Here is a 26,884-nt window from a genome sequence, read left to right on the forward strand (position 1 = left end):
AACAAAAACCGATTAATAAATGAAAATATGAACGGAACCCAAAAGCAATTAGTTTTAATTCGATCCCGTTAGTTACTTGTAACAGCGCCATCTGTGTGTAGTGGGCGTAGTTTTGTTCGTTTTAGTTCCGCTATCGGCCGCAGGAGCGCGCGAGTCGTAAAATGTTATTACCGAAGATTAGTAAAATGCAAATCAAAGTGCGATGCGGTTTTTAAATCGGAATGTGCGGTGTTACGATATAAGGTTCATTTCTTATTCATTCAACTGCTTTTGAATATTATGAATAGATAAGCTTTTAAGTTGAGCTTACTACTTTGTGTAAAGTTATACTAAGTAGTCGGTAGGTACTTAGTCGATAGTGCAGTAATAATAGTATTTGCGATTTGTGATAGTCTAGAAGTTAGAACACGAGACAAAACACTAATGGCTTTTCAAAGATACGTGTGCTGTCTATTAAATAATATTTTTTAGTCATGTTCTAGTTGTTGAATTGCTTCAAATTCATCAAAGCGTACTTAGCCAACGTCTTAAAACCAAGACCTAACTCTTCAGAGGGTAGTAAATATCTGTTCACGAATAAGAAGGGGAAATGATTTCGATAAAATTTAGCATAGAGATAATTGAACATCAGATATTAAACATAGGACTACATAAATCTAACATTTAGCAGCTGAAATAATGAATGTAACTTTGCATACGAGCAGAGTCGCATGGGATACATATATCTAAATAAATACTTACTTAATGACTCAGTAGTCAAAAGGCCAGTCAATATTCATCACTAACAAGTTCAATCAAGTTTTATTTATCCCGAGTTACAGTTATTTCTCGATTTATCAGTCGTATCGAGTTCGGCGTCTTTGTGTTAATCGATTATAATCGAACCAGTTTCAGATACATTAGATATGCCTTCAATAGAGGTGTAATGCTTAAGGCTATTGACTTTAATTGATTTTGGAAGTTAATCAGACGGTTTGACATTGTTGCTTTGCTGTTTCTGGGTTTACGTAAATTTTTCCACTGTTTATAACAATTTTATTCTGTTAGTTGCTAATTCTACAAATAGTTTAATAACATCACCCAGTTATTTATTAATTCATCGTATGGTTAGTGGGAAAACATGTGTTAAAGTTGTTTAAGCTCAACTACTGTAAATGCCTATTGAAATATTCATGTATAATTTCATGATTTAAGTCTAGGGGAGAGGCCTTTGCTCAGCAGTGGGACACAGAAATAGGCTAGATAAAAAAAAATCATGTACTTATTTTAACCTAAAAGATTTTGAAATAAGTATGTATCGAATTGTCACTTTATTGTCTTGTTTCACACATATTCGGTTCAGTACGTTCGGTTCGACAATATTTATCAAACAACAAAACCGACTGGACTCACTTGTTCTGCGTGGTTTTGCCGCCTGCCTAGGCTTTTTACGTTTTTAGGTTCTAGGCTATTAATGCTGAACCGAATACGTTTGTAGCAAGCCTTATAAAGCAATTACAGTCGGTACCTATTTAAATGATATTGAAACTTGTATAATTATGTAACGGTTAGTTCGTAACGTGTGACCAACAGTTAAATCATTAAACAATAATTGATCATCCTTGTAACCGGGACACGAGATAAGCCAACTAATAATCGCTGTAGTTAGTATTAATCTAGTAATCTGACCATCTTTGACCGGTCCTAGTAGAAATCACCGCGACATACTAAGTATTTAGGTGAACAGCCTAACTAACCTAAGTATAGCTAGGTATACTAGGTATAGTCACAAGTAAAAATAGGTTATAAATAAATAAATTTAACCATGCGCCACTACTGGGCAAGGGCCTTAAGTCCATCACGCTGGTCAAGTGCGGGTTGAGGGCTTTTCATACCTTGAAGAACCTTGCATGCCTTTGCCTTGCTGTTTTCTTTCACCATTGGAACAAGTAATGGTAGCCATAATTTCGTGTAAACTAAATAAAAAAAAAATTAATTAATGTTTTTGGGACAACTCATACACGGTCATCTGATTTCAAACTAAGCAGAGCTTGTACTATGATATATAACCAGACAACTGATAAACATACTTAGGTATATAGATAATTGACAACCAGGCTCAGAACAAACACTCGTGCTCATCACACAAATATTTGTCCCGGGTGGAATTCGAAACCGGGGCAAATATTAAATAATTTAGAAGTAAAGAAATCGCAGCAAATTTTCTTTAACATTGTGAAATCGTAAATAATTTTCTTTGACAGTCTAAACATTCTTGCTCGTGGCTGTGCTATAAGTAGCCTAGGTATATTACTGTAGGCAGTGTAAGTATATCTAGGTAGGCTAGGTATTAACCGTGTGTAAATGAAATAGTGTATAATTGCGCATGCGCCGCAGAAGGTAAGACGAGAGATGTTTCTTGCTATCGATTGCCAGTTAATATAGGGCTGCTTATTAAAGATTAACTGTTAAAATAATTAGATTTAAGGTACTATTACGTGGTATATTAGTGAAATCACTTTTGGTACAGTGGTTAAGGGATAGGATTTGTCATTCAGAGGTCGTGGGTACGATGGAGTCCTTAACGTGAAACAAGATTTCAACTTAGTTCGATAAGTTTCCATGAACAAAACCATTGCGCTATGATAGATAAAAAGATAAATTTTATACCATAATTACTAACAAATAAGTGCATTATTTTAACAGTCCTGGGAATCTAACTCAAATCCTTATATCGCATATATTTCTGTTTAAACCAAGGCACCCGATTCACTATGAAGTTTAGATCACACTAAAATAATTTCTATATAGTTTTATCCAGCCCTGCTCCACACATACAGTCTATAAGCTTAGCATAATGAATGTAAACTGCAAGTGAAACTAGTACATAACATACATGTATGTAACTTATGTATAATGTATGTACAATGTATGCAGTAAAGGATTAGGTTTCGATCAGTGATAACGAGAGCTTTCATGTACCGGCTCATTAGTTCTCATTATTTAAATGAATCTTGTAAAATATCGCTTATTTATGCTTATAACAACTGATTGGGATTATCATGTGAAGGAATTTTAAAGATGAAAGAATATAGGCATAGCTTTTGTTTACTTTTTGTTGTATTGATTCCATGTTTGTAGTGTGATTTAGAAATTAAATAGATTTCAACTAGTTATACATTTAAAGCAAAAACTGTTTCAACTGAAACTAACTGAATTACAGTAGTGTTATTTATGGAATAGAGATTAGACTCGCATTTAATCAGAAAGAATTGACACGCCTTACAAATACTCGATAAAAATTAAAGATCTATAAAGCGCGTATTATTGTAATACTTTTAAAACAACTGTGCATTATCTTCACCGCAAAACAATAAAATCTTAATTAGATTACTGTAGACGAATTATTTTTTGAGCGACTTTAGAAGAAGACTTTTTTACCTATTCGGACGGTGCGTTTTTTAAGCATCGTATAACACATTTGATTAACAGGCACTTAAACAAATACATAACAATTACTTTCTACAAATAACACAAAACCAGTTATAAAACTTTCGCTATAAATTCTCACGAGCAATTATCATGCAAAAACCACACACTTTTTCCACACTCAACTATAATTCTCTATAAGTAAGAGCAATGTTACCTACATTATATAAAACTAACATGTTTCTCTTACTTGTCTGTCTGTCTATCGCAAGGTATGGGGTTCACTTCCCGCGCTTGTCACTCAGTGCGCGGTACTCGGTGATCGGTGCTCGGTTGTCAATCAACGTTACCTACATCGGAGCTGTGAATAATTTGAGATGACTGACAGACGGACGCCCAGCTTCTATCATTGGGATGTTTGAAATGCTAGAGCGGAGTGTTAAATGTCGTATTTTATGTAGAATATTAATTAAAATTACTGGTATAGCTATTCGAAGAGAAGCGCATGAAACTTTTCGTAAAATTTTAATAGCGGAAAAGTGCTGACCCTTAAACTATTTTTTTCAATACATACATAATATCACGCCTGATATACCCGAAGGTATCGGCAGAGCTGCATAAAATACGCCCACGTTTCGTTATTTATAACGTTAGTCCTATGTTAGAATAGGGCTATTGCTATTTACGGGACACGTTTCAAAACTCCGGGCTCCTGCTGAAATATTCTATCACAAATTACTAATAGTCCTTTGCTCGACCCGGGAATCGAACCCGAGACTGCATGATTGCAGTCGAACACGTTACCAACCTGAAGGCGATTCAAATTAATATAAATAACACAATAATGTATTTTAAATGATATTCGTAGCTCTACTTTCCTCGTGTCAGTAAGGAAATGCCTCACATGCCCTTCTATCCTACTCGCTACATAAGGCTCGCGAGCACCGCACCGGTCCACTGCACGCACACTTTCTACGTCACATTCTCTTACATACTACTTTAAATGCTGTAATTGCACTGTGGACCAGATACTAACATGGACATCATTTATAATTGCACGTTTGGCGCAGTGGTTAACGTGGTCACCTCGCCGCAATAACCGTAGCGCCGCGTGTGGCGGATTCGAATCCCAACCGGGACAAATCGTTGCGTTCTGAGCCTGGTTGTTAATTTATCTATATAAGTATGTATTTATTTTATAACAATGTTTATCAGTTATTTGGTTACCATAGCACAAGCTCTGCTTAGTTTGGAATCAGATTGTTTTGTTTGCCTCGGGTTCGAACCGTCGACCACTTGCGTAGGTTTATTTAAGCAGTATTGTATTTTACTAAGTTTTGCTGTACAAATTATCCATGGTATAAACGCTAAAGTCTCTTATTCGAATCCCGTTGTAGTAAAAATCTTCTTATTATTTATCTACTATCAGAATAACTATAAGGCGGACCTCTCTGATCTTGTTTCAATATCATAAAACTGTAGATCAAATCATTCACAAGTACTCTACAATCTACACTAATATTATAAAGCTGAAGAGTTTGTTTGTTTGTTTGTTTGTTTGTTTGTTTGAACGCGCTATTCTCAGTAACTACTAAGCCGATTTAAAAAAATATTTTAGTGTCAGATAGCCCATTTATCGAGGAAGGCTATAGGCTATATATCATCACGCTACTACCAATAGGAGCAGAGTACCAGTGAAAAATGTCACAAAAACGGGGCAAATTTTGACCCACTCTCTCTTATGTGACGCAAGCGAAGTTGCGCGAGTCAGCTAGTATAAAATATGAAGTAAGGAATTTTTACTTCATCTATAAAGTAGACCTCAGAATAAACTCAAGTCTTGGAGCTCATCATATTTATAATCCATGGCAACAAATGGCTGTAGCTCATGTATTGATAGCGTAGTTAAGCCGGCAATGTAACGTGTACTAAGGCCCGCCGCCCACTGGGAAGCTAATTACTTGCTGATATTAAACCGACTGTGTTTTTCTCTGTGGGTATCGACTGGATCATATTATATGTATTATTGTTTTGTTTTTTAAGTGATTTGAATAAATAGTTAAGAAGTAGGGAACAATAAAGAAAAAGATACAAGGCAATATGGGGAGGTTGTATTCTTTTTTGTTTTCATTGTATATTATGGTAATTTAAAATTGTGGTGTATTCTTGGTTTTCGTTTTTAAACTTGTAATTGTCTAGCTATGCCAGAATATAGGCTGATGATGAGTTTTCTTTAATCATTTATATGATGTATGAATTTGCGACTAGGCATCTTTTCCAAAAATATTCATGTATAAAAATAGTAAAATAATACACCCTAATAAGTGACATTTTAGACAAACTATCGATAATTTATTTTACCTTACTTTTACAAAAGTAATCATAAATCATCAAATTAAATCCACACTTTCCTGAGAAATCTCCAAGTTTTGGGTGATATTATAAACAATGTTAATAGCTAGTATCCGGCGGACACATATAAATCTCCTTAGATGTGCTCTATAATGGCGGGTAATGCCAGGGTTCGACTCCAGCCGTGGGCCTAAATTGAGGTACATTCGAACCACTGTGTGGAAAAAACGTTTAGATAGAAAAAATATTTAGAAAATTAACATAATGCGTTGAATGTAGGGATTATAATTTGATTAAATAAAGTTTTTCTGCTGTCATTTTCAATATAAAAAGATTAAGAAGATAAGATTGTTTCAAAGACAAATTAATAGCGGCTTATTTTACTTAATTTTAGTAATTACAATTTGAAATTGGCCAACCTGCACTTGGTCAGCGTTGTTGACTCAGACTCTAGACATTCCTTAATTACAAGAGACCTTTGCCTAGCAGTGAAACAGTAATAGACTCAATATACATATGTATTTATTTTATTTTTCATTTAAAATAAAAAACTGATTAGATTTCACGTATATTTCACTTGTGAGAAATAAATACTTGCCTAATGTTGCTTTAAGTCTAATGTCTTAGACCGTATAGCACGAAAGACTTCAAAAATATGATTTTATCAAGTTCTGTAACAAATCTTGAAAGCTACAAATCTTCCGAAACAAATAAGATTCTATCCAATTCCCATATTCAAAAACTCATCATATTCAATTTATCAGTCTCAAAACTCACGACAAATGCATGTTATTACAAAATAATTGCTTCACTATTCTCCATGGTATGAGGTAATCTATTGTGTTCATATACACCATGAACTTATGGCTACGGAACTTATTAAATTTGGACAATGTGACGTCATCGTGGTGGACTGATGACAAGCGTGCTTGATTGTGATGAATGAGGAATATTAGTGATGATTGCTTCTGATTTTTGAATCATTTTCAATGTCATGGGATATTTTTTTGTAATATTACACATGTTATATTCGAAGGTATGTATGGTGCACAGGTTGACAAAGTTCGTCCTATGGCAACGACAGGTACGTTACGAAACTCCAGGCTACTTTTAAAAATCAATATTTATAGCAACAGCGAATGGAATCTGAGGTTTTTCAGCTGAACTTTTGAGTAAAATATTCTATTCTGGAATAGAAACTAATGAGTAAGCTGCTACTTTTGAAAATCAAAATTTCTAGCAACTGGGAGCCTGAAATAAACAGTAGTCTAATGCCAAATAAATAGAGGCAGACAGTTGCTTTAATTATCACTTACTATAGTAGTGAAGGAAATCTTGTACAAACAGAATTTAAGCGAGTTTTTGAGGGGACGAACGCACTTAGCCATCGGGATGGACTTACTTAATCCTTTTCGTTGCAAGAGAATCACGCTCTGACCAATAGTTGGGTAGTTGACGACTTCTACATTGCAACTTTATTTAATTCTGTATCTAGTCCTACTAAGCCAGTTGTGCTCACCGGTCGGTAAACGATCTGCAAGTTAAGCAAACTTAAGCGCATTCATTCTTTAGATGGGTGACCGCTTAGTGGTATTTGAACTGAGCGTCTCCGTGCTTCGGAGGGCACGTTAAAAGTTGGCCCCGGTTGTTGTCAATTAAGATAACAGTCGTTAAGCCATGTCAAAGGCATCTCGGGCGGCTTGTACAACTTTGACACTAGGTTGACTACTAACCATACGATAGATAGATAGATCCAATTAAGCTTTATTTTCTGTGTTTAAATATAAGTGTATAATAACTAAAACCTTGGACTAACTAAAAACCAAAATGAAACTACCATTAATCCATACATTAGTTGAAAATTCAATACCAATGCACAATAAGAACAAAAGTGCGAACGCAAAGCTGCGCGCACGCAACCCCGATACGATCTGCTCGGCAAACTTCGGGCAAGTTCGGGCATCTTCGGGCGGCATCGTCCGACAGAGCTAATTAGCCGCTCCAGGGCTTGGCTACCTGACTCCTGGCTGCGTTTACGCCTTCATTTGCAACTGCCGATGTTTCCGATTATGAGAACATTGGTTTAAGTTTGCTTTTCAAAGTTTTGATGAATCTTACCCTTTAACTAAATACCTAGTTCTAACCAAACTGTGCTATATGCAGTGTTTTAACTTAGTCAGTTATATTTTATTGGAAAAAGTGTGTAACGATCATTGTAATGTTATACATGAGGACTTGTAGTTGGCTGTCTGTAACTTAATTAATAATATTATTAAATAAGACTAAACTTAATATTATAATGCAACGGGTCTTATACGCGATTGAAAATTTAAAGGTTAGGATACCTTATTTGCTGCCCTTAGACTAAACTGTTGGACCTCCTTAAATAAATGAATAAACTTTCATTAAAGCCAGCTCCTAACTAATGATAAAAATTTACTTATAATAAATACATGTTTGTTTGCTTGTTTGTCATACGCTTTACAATCTAAAAGAGCAACATTTTGATGTGAGTTTTGAAGAAGAAATAGTTAAATAGCATGAGAATGAACAGACCGATTTTAAACAGAAAAATGGTTTTCCTTTTATATATTTCTTTTTGCGTTCGGTTTGCAGACAAAGCCCCGGTCATCCACTAGTGTTATAATATGTAATTATATAAATATTCTCTTGTTGGTCTGTCTTTCAGTAATTTGTGTCGGAACTCGCAAGCCTTGGGCCATCGGCTTACATTTTGAGTACACGCGATGTTTCACCTTATTCGTTTGTAATAAAAATAAACAATATAAATTGTCTGTCTGTATGTCTCACGAAGTATTTAATGGAAATATCCTTTTTGTATTAATTGGTGAAAGTAAAATCTTTAATTTAAAGACTACTCTGGCGATGTATTTCATTAAAATGTAATTTTTTATAGGCTTGCGATTTTCAGTGTTTAATGTGTATTGATGGTCTGTAGAAGCGCAATTTTTCTTTAAAGGGTTCGAGGTATATTTCTTTCTGTTTCTTAAGACATTTCATCTGATATTATTTCAAAAACTATCTTAAGAACAGATGAAAGACAGAATTTTATCCTTCAGCATCGAAACAACTGAATAAGGCATGTACTTAGGTTCTATGTAAATTAGTTTCAGAATAGACGGGGTACATTTTGAGATATTCTTACCAAGATGTTTGTTTCGTATTGCTAATTAAGTGTCACTTTTTTTGAAGTCAGTTTTTTTTAAGTCATTAATATATCCATAACGCTAGTTACACCCGCAGGTGAAGGCAGGGGTGTATTTATTTATATGTAACTAGCGGACCCGACAGACGTTGTCTTGTCAACACGTCCATAATTTGTAAAAAATAATTAATAAAACATTGTCCAGCGGACAAAATTGTAAATCTAAACCATTCTCACATCCCCTTGAACACACACAAAAAATTTCATCAAAATCGGTCCAGTCGTTTAAGAGAAGTTCAGTGACATACACACTTACAGAAGAATTATATATATAAAGATAGGGAGCGAGCTTATTGCCATTTTGTAAAAATAACAATTATCTATAAACTATGTTAGTTAGTATAATAAATTCAAGGCTTTATTAAGTTATTAACATACACAAAACATGAAAATTAAAACTCCGTAAATACAAGCTTTTAATATGCAAGTGAATGCAAGTTTATGCAAAATATACATGTAGCGAACATAGCAAGGTAATCGGTGGATTAGTGAAACGTCTAGACGTGTATTTACATACATGTATGAAGATCTTGTCGGTACTCAAACATGTATGATTGAAATTGTGCCTATTAGATGTACGGGTGTGGTCTGATCTAGACCTAATCACTGTAGCTGGTATGAAACCAGTGACTACTTCAAAATAAATTTAACCCATTAATGTCCCACTTTTGGGCAAAGGTGTCCTCCCGTGATGAGGGAGGGGTTAGGTGCTGAGTCCACTACGCTGGCCAAGTGCGGGTTGGGGAAGTGACTACTTTATTATACTTTTAATTAGGGAAGGAGAAATATTCCTGGTTAAAAATATCCTATTTTTTGTGCCTAATTTTATCAAAATCTATTCAGTACTAAGCAAATATTAGGCATGCAAGGTTACCGTTGGAACGAGTGATGAATATTTCTAATACACACATCACTTGGAAAAGCCATTGGTGTTTTTCCTCGGGTTCGAACCTGCAACCACTTGGGAAGTCAAACTTACACCACTAAGCTATCACTGGTCTACATTGATAGTATACTAAGATATTACTATCACGTACAATGACGGTGTGGTCTTCATCAGTTATGTAAACGCATGCATTATTCACTATCCACTTGCTAGTTAGATGTGCTGGATAATTCATTGCACTTGACTGTATCAATTAGTTTCTAAAAATATTACTAACTGCCTCTTTGCGGCTATAAATGACGAGGTCCCTGGTTCGATTCCCGGCTCGGGAAAAGTGATAACGATCCGGAGTTTGGTAACTTGCTCGGTATATGGCAATAGGATTCCCTCCTGTTACATGGGACTAAAATTTTAAATAGCGATGATTTTTCATGTAATGTACATAAATATTTTTTAATTTTCCTTATTTTCATTATTTCATGCGGTTTATGGATACCACTGAAAAAGTGTTCATACTTTCCAAATACTAGGTATGTACTTTTCTTTTAGATTCAATCAAATTTCCGCGAATTTAACACACTTTTACACAGTAAAGATAAAATTTGAAAGGTCTATAATACATTCGAACACAATCACGAATGACATCATAGAATAAAGGTAATCTTTCTTTAATACAGAAAATGCTCGCAAGTAGACCCGCAGGCGAAAGCTAGTATGTTCTAAAAATGTTTTGAACTATTGTATCCCAAATGGTCTTAAAGTAGATAATCAAAGTCATTGCGTTTTGTAACATCATAATGACCCAAACGACCTCTGGCACTGTAATGAACGGTCCAAGATTCATATCTGTGTTGAGACTAAATATGGTGAGTGGGCATTTGATATTCTAATACAAGCTTTGATTAGTCATGATCGCAATAGAAATAATATGGGAACTTAAAATACATCTGCCCAAACTATGATCTGTAGCGCAATTCTCTACAGTCGATACTGTCGAGTATCAAAAGTTTGACATTGAAAATGTACTGCATAAATAGTTCCTACGACGCCCGTTAGAGGCGCTGATCCGATTTGAATACAAAATTTCTCGATGACAATGTCGGTGGTCGGTAGTCGTTACCAGTAGAGAATCGAGCAGGTCACGTGTAAGTCCCATGTTGGAATCCCGATGTGGAAACCCAAGAAAAAAACACGTTTGTCGCATGGGGATCCCACTTAATATTTCATATATTTTTAAAATTTGTTGTTAAAGCGGCGGAAAATTTCAGCTTTCTAGCTATCATGGTTTATGGGACACAGCCTGAAGACAGACAGTCAGCGGAGCCTTAGTAATAGGGTCCCGTTTTATCCTTAGATCACGGAACCCTAAAAATTACGTCTGTTTTGCTCTAGGATCCCTTCTAACTAGACTTTACTGAGTACATAGACACTATAGATAGGTATATAGTATGAAATAGAAACAGTAACGCGATTAATCTCCCACATTCCTATGTATCTTTAATCTTTTAAAAAAGACAACTCCCGCACTAAGAATTGCTCTTGTGTCGCGGGGACTTTTACAAACATACAAACAACGGACACAAAGCACAACCAGACCCGAAACAATTATTTGTGGATCGCACAAATAATTGCCCCGTGTGGGAATCGAACCCACGACCTCCCGTTGCAGTGGTATCGGCGTGGCGACCTAAACCACTGCGCCACGGAGGCTGTCAATCTGTTCTATGTATCGCATTATCATCAAGTGCGAGCGCTGATAAATCGCTTCTCAACAATTGCCAATATTAATCTCCTAGCCATTTACGACTTAACACTGCACAGGGTGTTCTCTTAGTTTATACATCTAAAACTTTATTGTAACTTATTGCTGAACGTATATTAATACCAGCGTTGAACCGTAATTATGTAATACCATTAATGATTTTCGGTGGTAAAAGTGCAGTTTTAAATAATCGTTGTCATTTTTTTAAAGATTTTCCATTCGTCATGCTACACGATCACTGAAAATTGTTTAAAAACTTAGTCGGCTAGTACAATTTAACAGAATTATATGGGCAAAAGTCTATGATTTAATATTTATACATTATTCTGTCTTTCAATAGATGAAAGTCAAGCACCATGTATAAACAACTGACACCTCAGAAATTTACACCAACCAGTTTTTACCTCATACCCGTTTTGTTAACCCGATCACGGGATTATTAACACCCTCCATTGCCTCTTCCCAACTATTTTTGTCTTCAACAATTAGTTCGGACGCATCAATGGATAATATCAGTATTTTAATTACATTTTTTCCGGTCGTTTTGTCATGAACCGGATTGCGTATGTAGCGACATAAGTGTTTGCGTGTATTTTTTAATTACAATTTTTATCGAGTCGGGTGAAATCTTGTGAGATTATTGCCAGGGGAGGAGGGGGAGAGAGGGAGGGAGGGTGCTTAGTGCTTTAAATGCGAATCGCTGAATGGTGCTAGTATTTTATTAGCTTTTGTCTTTTTATATAGGTTTATCGGTACCCGTTTAACTAAGATTATATTCAGCTTTTTGTTCTCATTTAAAGGTTATTGTTTTCTTGCACATGCAGGTGGCAATATGTAGTTTGATAAAAATGAGCGAAAAAAGTCAGCATTATACTATGCTAATCAGAGTTGCGCTTTTCTACTACTTCCCGCCACTAACCTATTTTAAAAACCAAATTTCACTAGTTTCAAAATGGCGTGATACAAAAATGACAAATAGGTTAACTTATATTTTATTTTGTTTCAGGTATGTCTCCAATTGCAAAACTCTATCCTATTTCTATAGCGCACAGAACCTTTACTCAAGTAAGTAATATTAGTCAGGTCAAATATTACGCGCAATACTTAGGTACTCAGTATAACTAGCAATACTACTAGTTAGAATACCATATGATTATAACTTTAGTACAAAAATAACACTAGTAATTTAAACTGTGACCTTTACGAAACATAGTAACGCTTAGGCACTTGTCCCACCGCCGACGAGAAAACGACAAACTATCGGCTATTTTCTCGTTCAAGAAACGTATAGTAGATATGTAATTCCATGTAAACAAAAGAGACACATATACAAACAGTTGATCGCCGACTGTTCACGCTGACGGCGAGCACTCTCTTCACTAGTCTGTTACGAAGCGACCAGAATCATGAAAGATAACACTCGCTCAGCGATACTCGCGCGATTAGAACACACGTCGAGAGAGCAACCAGCTGTCATTTTTTTACGATGATGACAGTGATGCGAGTTATCGCTCGCCTCACTCACGCACTCGCTTGTAGCAGAGCTACACAACTACCGCAACTACGCACTCGCTCCCCGCGGCTCGCCAACTCGTTTCCAATTCTAGCTCTACTCGTTACTCGTTCATCGTTGGCGGTGGGACAAGTGCCTTATACGCGAGTGCGCCGACCCACACCGACCTGCATTTATACTAATAATATAAAGTTGATGAGTTTGTTTGTCTGAAGAACTATTTCAGGACTAATAATAAAAGCTGATGAGTTAGTTTGTCTGAATTAATCACAAGAAATACTGGTTCGAATTAAAAAAATGATTTTGTATTGAATAGTCCATGTATTGAGGTTAAAGGGTCTGTAACTTCACGCCATGACTATAGTTCGTCAGTTTAGCTATAGCCTTAGCATACACGATTTGTCTACATTATAAATAACAATTTTGTGTATTTCTAGTAAATAGATGCTGAATCAAACAGGCCACTGTCAGCTGCATAAGCCTGCGCGTCACAGATTTTCTAATTTCTGAATTTTCATATCTCCGCCAGCCTCGAACCTTGCATACTAGGCTCTTTACTAAGTTACTAAATAGGAGTGGAGGCGCCCATAGCCAGTTGCGCTCACTGGTCGGTAAACAAGCTGTGAGTAAAGCAAACTAGCTTGGTGGTAATTGAATTGGGCGTCTCCGTGCTTCGTAAAAGTCGGTCCCGGTTGTTGAAGGGTCGGGAAGTGGAACAGCTGTAAAAAATGTTATGAAAATGAGAAACAAGTCCACGTAGATGAAGTCGCGGACAGGTACTAGGCTCGTAGTCGAAGTCGCGGGCGGTCGCTAGTCGTTAATAGATGTAAACAGCGCGGTGATGCGACTAGTCGCGCCGCGCGGCGGTGCGTGCGCGCCGACACCCGGCTCTGAGCCGCTCCGGTGCACCAACACTGTGTAATTTGGAGGTGCCGACAACTAGCACAGGGCTGGCAACTAAATAGATTCGTTTTATGTGCCTTTCCGTAAATTTTCGAGCTTTTTTTTGGGCCTTCATGAATCCTTAAAGAAGAGCATGGGCTTTAGGTGTTTTAGAATTCCAAAAACCAGAACCACTTGCACAAAACCACGTGTTTTAAGCACACACTTGGCTTTTAAACAATTGCTCCAAATCGGATTTAATTTTTCACAAATGTTGTAAAACTTCACACATACTCGTAACTATGGTAAACAATTCGGACCCAAATAAATAACTTTTGAGGACAATTTCTTAATTATACCTTTACAATGTCTAAATCTTAATGCGAAAAACTGAAGTATCTCGAACAATATTCCTTATTTTACGATACCTATAATATAATATGAACTTGGAGTGGTCAGCCCTAACATAAAAATTCAGAGGTAGTTGTAATTGTTGTAAGATTACCGGCAATTTGTATGATTCGGGTGTCCGAGGTTCACATTCTTTGTAACATTGTGTGGTAAATATACCATGTTATGTATTATATTTAATATCAGTATTTTTGTTGTAGCCAATGATATGACTTCTAAATTTATCTAATAGTTGCATTTTTAACCAGTTATTTCTATCTTTATATATATAATTCTTCTGTAAGTGTCACACAAAAAATCTGTGTGTGTTGAAGGGGATCTGAGAATGGTTTAGATTCACAATTTTCTCCGCTGGACAATGTACTTTTAATTAATTTTTAATTTATTAGACAGGACAACGTCTGTCGGGTCCGCTAGTTTTTTATAAGATAACAATATGTTTCTGAAAACATATTTTGAAGGCCAGTTTCACAGTTTTATAGTATAACAGTTGAACAGTTAATACTTACAATAGTTTTATAGATATAAGTGGTGAAACCGAGCCTTATACTTTTCAAAGTTGCAGTTAGAATAATGTTTTTACAATAAACTTTGTTATACTTAAAACATCGTAAATTCCTGTACTATCTATCTACTTACCTGTTCAGTGTTTAGTGTACTAAAACTTCCTGTAATGGAGAATGTTAACAAATTTGGATTATTAGCTCTCCATATTCTCTGTTAAAAATAAAAAATACTAGTGAAAGAATTACTTTGATACGTCAATTAGTTTCCGATTTATAAGTAAAACAAGTTGTAATCGCGCGAGTCGGTGTGACGTCATTGTACATTACGCTAAGTCTGGCTCACATAGTCTTTCTTTATAATATTTACTATTATTACACTTTAAATGTAATAAGCAGACGAAAACACAACAAAATACTGCATAAGCTATTACATCTACGGCTGGAGACTTGATATTAAGCGGGACGCGGCCCGCACGGCATGGTGTACTATGACGTCACGCTGTTAGCGGGACTCGATATTTTTTGAAACTTTGAATGCTTGTAAAATCAAAACTACTTGGTATTTTTGACTGAAACAAAAACTAGTTTGCATGTACATGTACAGGCTTTACTGAGTCAAAATTTCAAGCGATTTGGCATACCTAGTAACATTCTCCATTATTCATAAATTCCGTAAGGTCTCAAAATATACAGTGAACAGACCATTACAGCCAAACATGTTTCACGACGTCTTCCTAATACTATTTACTCAGACATATAAATCATTTACTTTTCTATTTCTTGTCTATTAGTCAAACAATTTAACCCAGACATTTTGATAGCCACAATATAAACCACTTACTGTACAAAGAGTAACTTACAATAGAATGAGTACGAGGCGCCCATAGCCAGTTGCGCTCACCGGTTGGTAAACGATCTGTGGGTTAAGCAATCCTCGGCGCGGTCATTCCATAGATGGGTGACCGCATAGTGGTATTTGAGATGGGCGTCTCCGTGCTTCGGAGGGCACGTAAAAAGTCGGTCCCGGCTGTTGTCTTCTAAGATAACAGTCGTTAAGCCACGTCAAAGGCCTCTCGGGCGGCTTGAACAACTTTGACACTAGGTTGACCACTAACCATACGACGAACGAACGAACGAACGAACGAGTTCCATTAGCCTACGTTTTGATATTCAAACAATCATTGCAAATTGAATTGAATTATACCTTTACAATATTGTTCTCAAGATATAATCAAGACTAATATAGAGATTGTGTTGAGATTGCAAAAACTACTGTATGGAATTTGATGGGACTTTCCTGGTTGAAAGCTACAATCAATTTTGTTTATAAGACTGTAGATCAAGAGGTTATAAATGGACAGAATTTTCTTTGATAGACTGTAAGATAATTATTGAATGTCGGGCAACAAATAAGGTATTTTAACCTTAAAATTCTCATCGCTTTTAATAACCCTTTGGCAATAATTTAGTATCACATTATTGACTGAAGTAATCCCTATACATATATTTAGGTATATTTGTTCATAAAGATCTTTTGTAATATGAATCCTAATTTCAAAAGATTTCTAAATAAACCCGTAAAGAAATATATTAACGGCCATAAAAAACAATAAGTCAAGGGGACTCACACCTAAGGATTGGACGTAAAATTAGGCAAGATAATAATCTATTTTAGAAATAAGTTCACATATTTTTCAGCTTTGCTAAGTTACTATGGTTCTCAAACCCAGTATAAGCTTTTAAAACATACATAACTAAGATAACTACTTTCCCACACTGACAATCATAATATTTCATAGATTTTACGTTGAAATCCTCTGATAATTATAATAACATTTACCACTTAGACATCTTTACTAATATAAAACTTAAGTCTGTTCGTGTGTTTGAACGCGATTATCTCAAGAACTACTGGTTCGAATTGGAAAATTCTTTAATAATTGAATGGCCTATTTATTGAAGGAGACTGTAGACTATATAACATCACGCCATGACTAATACGAGCAGAGCAGACAACTAAAATCCACGCAGCCAAAGTCGCAGGCGGCGTTTCGTTTAAAATAAACAAAGTGGCTGTTATCTCTCCCATAACTTAAGATAAAGGACTCTTAGGTGCATGTAAGTTAACTCGACTAATAGTCGTGATAACAAGAAACTGTATGTTAATAGAAAAGTGCTCGTTTTACAAGTTACTGTGTTTTTATTATCTCATTTGTTTATGTGTATTTTGATCGGGAATTAAGGGAGTTTGAAGGTCTGGGTATACTTAATTAAAGATTAGGTGTTTATTTTATAAATATTGGGTGGTAAATGCATGTTATTATGCAAACATTTGCATTTGGTTGAATTTGGTATATATTTTTTATGTTCGTGTGTCAATATTTGACCCAATATGATAAATATTTTAAGGGTCTCCTTGAGGTCTTTTTGGTCTGTTATAATAAACTCGCCACGGGTTTTTTACCAAAATTTACGTCTAGGTTTATAATAATTGGGAATTCGTTATGACAAGCAACCATAATTATCTAAGAATTTTCATCAATCAACACTTGAGATCGCGTATTACGATGCGGTTGGCTGTGCATATTGATTGGAATTTGCATGACACATACAACCAAAAAAACTGTATCAAAAACTAGTCATAGATTTTAACTAACATCATGACATCATCCATCACATATTTAGCCTAGAACTTAATCAAAATAAATGACTAAAAGTTCGTTCCATGAGGCTAAGGGACTAATTCCTAACGAAATACAGGGGCAAGAATAAAACTTTTTTGAAAGAACTATTCGTTATATCACAATTTTAAACTTAAAAACAATCAGCCTTTTATACCTGAAAGTGTAGGCAAAGATGTATAAAATACTCCCGCGTTTCGGGATTTATAATTCTAGTACCATGGCCATGTGAGCTTTTTGCCATATATTGGGCACGTTACCAGAAACATACTGGCTTTGTCCGACTTGGGAATCGAACCCAGGAAGTCGTGAGCAGGATTCATTACAAACGCGTCAAAGAAGCAAAATCACTCTTTAAAGTCTTTAAGAATTATGAGCTTTTCAAATCATTCACTGATATTCTGACTCAACTACTTATAAAACCCGAAATACCAAACACCACAGCGCAAACTACACTTTATGCTAGTCATTTTAGAGTTGAAATTGTTTTGTACTAGTTGTTTCTGTAATTGTTTCCTGGCCTAAGGGTCCACGCATACTGAGAAAGGGCGGGGCCACGTCGGGTTATAAACGGTTGTTGAAATCAACCTGCTACGGGTTTTCGGTTATTAATCGCTCTGGTTCTGACCTCTAACTGAGAGAAATTATTTGAATATTATTGATAAGTTTTGTGAATGTATTTTTGGCTTTAGTTTTGATTGTAAGCAAACTACTAGTGTTCGGAAGAATATGCAAATCCACTCTTCTAAAAAGATACGGAATAGATTTAAAGATGTTACTCTCTAAGAATAACTTTTTGGAACAGATCGACTTCACTAGTTAGTGAAGTCGATCTGTTCCAAAAAGTAGTAATTTTACGAATATGAATCAAACCCACAATTCCTCAGCTGGGATCTTTGCGAAGATGACCATTCATTTTCAAGTCTAGAAAATTGAGAGGGAACAATTTCCAAAAGTATCTGTACTTATATATGTTTTTCCCGAATGAGGGAGCGATTAGGCCTTAAGTCCACCATGCTTGCGGAGTGTAGGTTAGAAATTTATTTCATCAAAATAATAGATTTGATAAAATTAAAAAAGTGTTATAAGTATCAAGCGACTGAATGTCAATCATTCAATACGTTGAAAATAATGTATTAATACTTAAAAATAAGTGCAAACTTTTACAGTAAAATATAACAAATCGTAAAATTACAATCACAGATTTAATTCAGCTGACCGAATAAATGTCTCACCGCTATAAAATCGTGCTTCATTCATTTACAGGTACAATTTGCATGAGAACTGTTACATTTACTTATCTTACCACTTTACGGGTTACAGTGTAAAGATGCCCCGAGATTTTATGCTCGATGGACTATGAAAATCTTTGGTTTAAGTTGAAATTTTGTAAATACTCACTAATTAGTAAATGTTACGATTGAAAAGTCTGTATGTCTTGTTTGTTACAGTTATACATCTAAACTACTTAACTGGTATTGATGAAATTATACACAAAGACAGTTGAAGATCCAGAGTCTAACATAGTCTTCTTTATTTTAATCTAAATCTACTTTCGAACTGCTCAAATAGGGTATAAAACTTTGCACACGCCTGGAGTCGCACAGGTCACCTAGTCTTTTCAATGCGTTCACTATTCGTTATAGTTTAGATGATTTTCAATGTGGTTATCATTCTTCTCCCTTTACTTCTTTATATAATGTAAATACAGTATTTACGTATGCTATAAGAACCATAAAATATGTATGTTTTGAAGATTATTTACATGAGTTAGTTAGCTGAGTACTCAGTAGATTATTCCCTGTCATATTTATTGTTGATTCAAAAATGTGTTATCTTTATAATATTTTCTACAATATATTCTAAACCAGCTGTACTCTGTAACAGCCTACAAACCTAGTTAGTATAAGTTAGTAACGGAATGATGCCGTGACAACATGATATTTATTAAATTCTTAGCGCCTAGCGGGCTGTAGTCAGAAATGCCTCGTTGTCAACTATTGATTGCCGTTTTAATGCACTATTGTAACGGGAAATGTATCATAAATATTCAATAATATATCTATTAAACTTTCGTGTTACATTTTTTCCCGTTTTCACAACATTTTCTTTGCTAATCTTTCATATAAAAGTTTTTACATCTTTATAACCCCTTCGGAGGGGCTTTCCGGAAGCCCTCTCTTAGTTCTTCTCTCCTCTTTCTATGAAATCTTTGAATAGATTTTGTGTTTATCGCAAGAGACAGACAGCAGTCTATATTTTATAATACGTACTAAAGTGATTATTACACATAAAAAAACCTCTATTTTCTCTCAAAAATTTTCTCCACATGGCATTTGAAGATGGGTTGGCGTGCAATACCGACACTTTCACACAAGTTTATCGCCAGCACTTTCTTGGCAGCTGTACGTGCGGTGCTCGGCACCGAGTACACACCATTGTTCTCGACAATGAGCGATGACGTCGGCCGGTGGGAAACACGAGGTATTTTGTGAACTTAGAATGTTTTGGTTTGTGTGGTATGTGTGAGGACAGTTTACGGAATATAAATAAGGTACTTCAGAAATTAGATTGGATGCGATGAATGAAGACTACTATGTATGTCGGTAATTTATCTTCATCAGTAGGCTGCTGAGTTTTAGATACGAATCTAACGAAATCAACAAATTTATCAGTGTATTTTTTTACTAAGTTATTTATTAAAATTTGCTTATTTCTAAAAGATAGGAAAGCCATCCAAAATAACTTTATGAATGTTATATAATATTAAGTTTCCAGGTAGGTATTACGGGAAGCAATATAAATTGAAAGCAATTAAACTCATGCCCTACAGCTCTAAAGTCTAAATAAAAAATAAAATATTACCTGAGCTATATAAGCAACACTAAAACTTCCATAAATTTTATCAAAACTAAATTTTTAGAGTCAATCTCAAAAACTAAACTCTTCAATCTCATTCCAGCAAATTCCAATTTAAAATTCTCATACCTGCGGTAGTGATTCCGCAATCCATTCCTCGGGACCAATCAGCACATACCCCTGTATCATGCGGCTCGGCAATCGTCGGGACTCCTCGGCAATCGTCGGCCATCGTCGGCAGTGCTCGGCAATCATCGTAATAACCAGTGGTCATCATTCCCTGCGCCTGCGCACCGCACACCCGCACTTATGCGCGGCTTTTTGCAAGAGATTAACGCGAATTGATATCATTTGTGACGGCATACTGTCACGTGTAATGGTTAAGTGGTAGCTTGGGGATGAGAGCTTTGATTATGACGACAGAGGCTTGGGTTCGACTTTTTTATGAAGGAATTTTGATGTTTTTCGAGGTTGTTTTGTCGACAGCGGTAGGAAAGGAAGAGAGATGGAAAATTAGTATCTAGCTGATATAACCTAACGTAAACAATACTTGGGATTAGTCTGATTGGATTTTAAGCTTATATCAAAACAGTAACTGTTAATCTACTTACAAACATTCATATTATTCCATTATTTTCATAAGAGTAGATAGAGACCAAAAAACGTCGCTTGATACGACCTCCCAAGCTTTTCTTTCCTTATTCAATCCATACATAACCATTAAATAAATTAAATAATGTGAAATGTATCCTGAACACTCTAGTAAACTACAAGCTACTTCTTTGACGATTCATATAGAAATACTGCCAATATTTTCGCAAGATATTTTCACTCTCTAAACAACAGAATTCTGAATCTTACATAATACTTACTCCCTATAATTAGTTTAATAAGTGACTCAACTATCAAAACTATTTTCAAAAGGACAAAACAATTTTTTTGCAAAATTGTATAACAACAGGAGTTCAAAGGCGCACGCGCTGTAATTCCGTTACACATTTAAAACATACCAAAATCCACCTTAACACAATTGAATTAGAGCTAAATTTTTCATAACAAACAACATTCACGTTGAATGGCCATAATGTCATAAGCGACAGTTCGATTTGTAAGTGATTTTCAAGCTTATAATGTAAGATTTTAGGTTGGTAATGGCTTGTAGTGTGAAATGGTTGAAATGCACCGTTTGGCAGGTGGTTTGTAACATTGTTGTCATCAAGTAAAGTTGAAGACCTTTTGATAGAGTCACTACAGCTACGAAATAGAGCAGATATGATAAATTAACTAGTTAAATGCATAACTGTAAAATATATAAAAAAATTATCCGTTTTTTTAGTTGGCTAATATTTCATTGTGCGTAGATTGACGGAATAATTTTTTTAAATCATTTCGAGGAGGGTTCCTAAAAAAGGAAAAAAAAGCACGAAATTTCTTTGTCTATTTTTTTTTGCTAATTCTGAAAATTATTTCTGGTTTCATAACATCAACAATTTGAACTGGACAATGTTTTTTCATTAAGTTTCACTTCAATAAATTAGATCGTGAAATCGTAATCAGCAGTTACTTGCAATTACAGAAAAACGGTCTTTTAAACTAAAAATCATAAAAATTTGCACCGTATAGGAATCGAACTCAAAACACTTCAAATAAAGACATTAGCAAAGCTACCTTAATCAAAAACTAAATTACACCACAATTACTGAAGAACAATTAAACCATAAACTATTTACAAGTTCATTATAACTAGTTGAAGCATTTGGACGAGGAAGTGCTCTATGCACTCTATGGAAGAGCACAAGCAAGAACAGCGAGGTAATAAAGAACTCACGGCGCTACGATAGGGTTATACATCATACTGATGGTACATGGTTATAGGAAGCACTATCGGATAGTAGAGCATTGGATATTTGTACAACTGTAGAGAACTTTTTATCTGATGCTCGTGGTTTGGTCCGCGTGAAAAGATTTCCCTGGGAAAAAGTCTTATACAGCGAAATATATTAAACTATTAACCACAAGTCACCATTTTAATAAGACTGAAAAAAAACCTGGCACAAAAGGTTTAAGTTTGAAAGAATAGAAGAAACAAGACCTGAATAAGTAAAGTAGTTTTAGCGTGATTGAGTAAAAAAAAACATTCAAACATGAAAACTTTCGTAGTTGGGATTTTAGGATAATTTCTTATTGATTTAATTCCAATCACAACTTTACTTTTTGAGCAAATTCAAGGTTTAAATAAACGTTTGATATCAAAGCTTCACTTAAACTTTGAGCTAATATTTCAAGATTTACTTAAAATATTGATTTTCACACTTCAAAGAAAAGAGCATTTCGAAGAAAAGAGCTTCAAAGCTTTTGGTTGTATTAAACTTTTGATTTATATAGGTTACAATTATCAACTTTGTATATTAACATTTCTAAAATGAATTTTATTTCACCTCCGCCAGCCGCAAACCTTGCAAGGCTCTATACGTCCTAAAAGCTAGTATCAGCCTACAACCCAGCAACTAAATAGTCAATGAATCAAAGTTTTAATTACCACTACTATGAATATTCTACAACTAGATAATTGCAGTAGAAAGTTAATAAGCCAACTTGCAGAAGTATACCATCAGATACGGTCCAGGTTCCATTCCATCGTGGATGGAAACCCGTGGAAAGTACTAACAGACGTTATTTACGAGGTAGAGCCGTTATCTGCGAATCTATCAGCAAGATTTGATGTCAAATCATTTACATGGTAATAAGTAGATATGAAAGTGTCAACCCTTTCTAGCGCAGTTATCGACTGCTGCTAAAAAGGCTGCTGGCTTACGACTGTTGATGTCGAGGTGGTGGGATTGATTCCCGGGTTGGGCAAATGCCTCAATATATTGTTTTAATAATTCACAATAGTAGCATTATATTATAATTAGATTATTCTCATTAGCAGCACACAGTTTGGTAATTTGCCGGTGTGCCAATAGTCTTGCCCCTTTTTGCATGGGACTAGGAATGTATTTTGGCGAAACGTGGGTGTGTTTGAAAAACCTCTGCCCAAACCTTCGAATATAACAGGTCCAATGTACTATGTATGAAATATATTAATAATGTATATTGTAATGTGTGAAAATAAATTAAAGTGTGAACCAAATAAACGACGAGACAGACTATCTTATTAATACAAAGAATAAATAAAAACCTTAACAAGCCTCTTCTTAACTCTACAATAAATATTAAAATTGTCAATTACATACACGACACATCACTTGCATACATTTTTTCCTTCATTATAAAGTCGTCATATAACTCTACGAGTCACTTACCCAGTTTTTCGTCTCTACCAACAATAAACTGGAACCGGCGAAGGCTCTATATTCCCAATCAGTACTACGCTACTACAAGAATTTTAATAGCTCATCATAACAACATGATATATTCGACTCTACAACCCGTTTCAATTAATGGAATAAATAAGGCTCATATTTCTGCCTAAAGGGATGGTGGTACTACTATCCTTTTCGCACACAAGTGAAAGGATATAGCTCTATCTCTGTCTCGCACGCATCTCTCGGTTGGCTGACTCTATGTCACTTAGTTGCGCACACGCAGTCGTTGGAAACGATCGCGTTTGGATTTTCGTAAAATTTCGCGCGATTTTTGGTCAGTGTTTTCAGTTTTGTGTTCATTTTGGATGAGGTGAAGTGCACAAAGGTGGTTATTGCGATAACAATCGCTATGTTTTTGTGTAGAGTGATGTAGAGAGTGAAACGACTAAGGATTACAGTGTTATTGTATGGAGACACGTGAGAAACTATTGGCTAATGAATAGGAAGGGAAATGTGCATGTTTTATGATGTAAACCGTTGTAATAGGCAATTTATATCATTCTTTATTGTCCAAAAAGCCACTAGCAGTAACTACAACCTGAATTTTCAAAAAAAAAACAAATTACCAAAGTACGTAGAGTGGCTGTCTACCCATCTTTTTACAGTCCACACAAATGTTGCTTGCCCACTAGTTATTTACCCAACTGGCTATTGACTCTACGTAGAGTCGCTAATGATATGTGTGTAGGCTGTCAGGTGTGATCCGATATCACCTGTCTGTTTCTAATGAAGGTTATAACGATGCTTGTCCAGTATATTTTAGAATAACTCTTGATATTATTCGTGAAAATTATAGAGCTCGAAATACATGTAAAATTAAGTCATTAAAAGTTATTTTTGAAGTATTCATCGAAGATATCTTTAAGTTAACGATGAAAACTAAAATTTATACACATAACCTTAACATAAAGTTAAGAATATGACTCTACATTATTATAATGTTGCTCTACCATCTCTATATAGAGCTTAGAAACCAGTAACTAAATGTTTCTTCAAATTCTATCAAAATATTTTAAACCAAACTCTACCAAATTGTAATAAACAACAACTCTACCCATTTCCTGCCGCGAACTGAACTGTGATGTAATATACATTACAATCTCTCAGATAGAGTCACATCTTGTTCCTGACAGGTTCTATAAACACAATTACAGTTAATGGGACAATTTCCTTTAAAGACTCTACATAGAGACATAGTTGCTGATCGAGTAGCGTCACTACGCAAATATAACTTTACATATCCCGTGGAATGTTATTGACAGGGTTATAATTTAGTACTGGTAGAGCGACCTTTCGATGTAGAGTTAATTGCGAAAGAAGTCATGTAGAGATGTGTACTATGTGTATATTTATCGCTCTATAGACTCTAGATTCTAGCTCTACGCTATGTACTAAAGGCGTTTTAAAAATGTGCATAATTTTGCGAGATTTGACGGTTCGGCCTTGAAAAGCTTAAAATAATTAATGTTATGAAGGGGACACATTTTATTTACTGTCGGATATTACTAAACATATTTTATGAACTCTCTCACTAGTAGTTACAAATAGTCAAAAAACTACAAAAAATCTTTGCATTTAAACCTAGTCACAAGCAAATTCTAATGATGTATTGTTATACCTTAGAACCTTACTTTCTAGTCGAAAAAGCTTTTGAAAGTAACCCTACATACATGTATGCCTAAAACAAATATATTAAACTTTTACAGAATTGTTTTTTACAGACTTCAGAAAAATTAGAAGGCTTTCAATTTCATATTTTTTTATTAAAAATATAGTGATCTTGTTTCAGGGTCTATGAAACTGCAATAAGAATTATTGTTCTTAGTTCATTATTGTTTCAGTCTATAAAACCGTAATAATTATCATAATTCTTATTCCATTAATAATCCCATCAAATAAAACATCACTTTTCATTTTTATTATTTTGTATATTTATAGTTAAAACTAATTTAGTCCAGGAGTTTATGGTACCCGTTATTGTAGATATAAATTAAGTAATAAATTCGCTTTTTATGTGTTCAGTCTAGTGTTAAGCCGCCCAAAGGTATTTAAATTGGCTTGGACCTTTCAATACCTGGGGTATAATAATTGTCTATTTCAATACGCCTTTATTTATCTTAAGATATAAAAATAAATGCTCGTATTGGTTACCCATCTATGAGCTGGCCTTGCCACAGGATGATTACCACGTTTCGACTATTGTACCTATAGATCCTTTACATACCTGTAAGTAATAGAGCTTTTAGACTATTTAAACTATTGAAATCATTAATGACCTCTAATAAGGAGTAAAATGTCTGTCACATTTGAAAGAATCTTATTAGTAGCTTAATTTTCACGTATTACAATAAACTAATTTCTGATGTAACCGAAAATATAGGTAGAGGTGTGTAAAATACATCTCCGTACGACATTTACAATCTAAGTTCTGTGTAAAAGATGCCACATATGCATATAAACTTGTTACCAACTTCTGATTACTATTGAGAATATTCCAAACAGAAATAAGAAAAACTTAGCACTATTTTGTTCAACCGGACCCGAGACATGGTAGTCAGTAGTCACATACACTACAATCAAAGAGGCAGTCTGCAATATAAAATAGCACTTTTAACTTAGAATAACCTTGCAAAAGTGTAAAATAATCGGTAAATTCTCAAGTATATACCATATTAAACCTATCGAGAATGTAGAATACATATTTATTTTAATAACTAGTAACCTGGCCACGTTATCTTCGGTCAGCTCTCGGTTCGGTATAAACGATAGCGCAAGTCCTTACTTTTTACACCTCCAACCTTTTATGGGCTCCTAGTAATTGTGAATCTTAATGCAAGTGCGTTTACTTTTAAATTTTGTACTTGCACTGAATATTTAGTAGATATTTTATAAGGTTTGTTAGTAAATGTAAGTTAGGTACGTGCGTTGTTTTTTTTAAGAAGTTGACTAATAGGAACATGAACTGATAGCTAGAAATATTCTAGAGATATGTGTCCAATGTCCATCTATTGCAAATGATTCAGTTAGTGT

General features: G+C 35.0%; 1 protein-coding gene across 12 annotated transcripts in view; it reads left to right on the top strand.

The window, feature by feature from the left end:
• LOC142979695 (uncharacterized) overlaps positions 1-26,884 on the top strand; it is a 397,988-nt gene that overhangs the window by 193,347 nt on the left and 177,757 nt on the right. For 2 of the 12 annotated variants that reach the window (XM_076124769.1, XM_076124770.1), the window contains exon 1: positions 24,068-24,271. The exons of 5 other annotated variants lie outside the window; for them this stretch is intronic. In XM_076124769.1, the coding sequence (XP_075980884.1) occupies positions 24,262-24,271 (10 nt within the window). In that variant the 5' untranslated portion in view covers positions 24,068-24,261. Of the gene's footprint in view, positions 1-24,052; positions 24,272-26,884 lie in introns of those variants that run through there. 5 more of the 12 variants (XM_076124771.1, XM_076124774.1, XM_076124772.1 and 2 more) reach the window with 5 other exon arrangements.

Source organism: Anticarsia gemmatalis, chromosome 17, assembly GCF_050436995.1.
Source record: "Anticarsia gemmatalis isolate Benzon Research Colony breed Stoneville strain chromosome 17, ilAntGemm2 primary, whole genome shotgun sequence".
Taxonomy (NCBI): Eukaryota; Metazoa; Arthropoda; class Insecta; order Lepidoptera; family Erebidae; genus Anticarsia; species Anticarsia gemmatalis.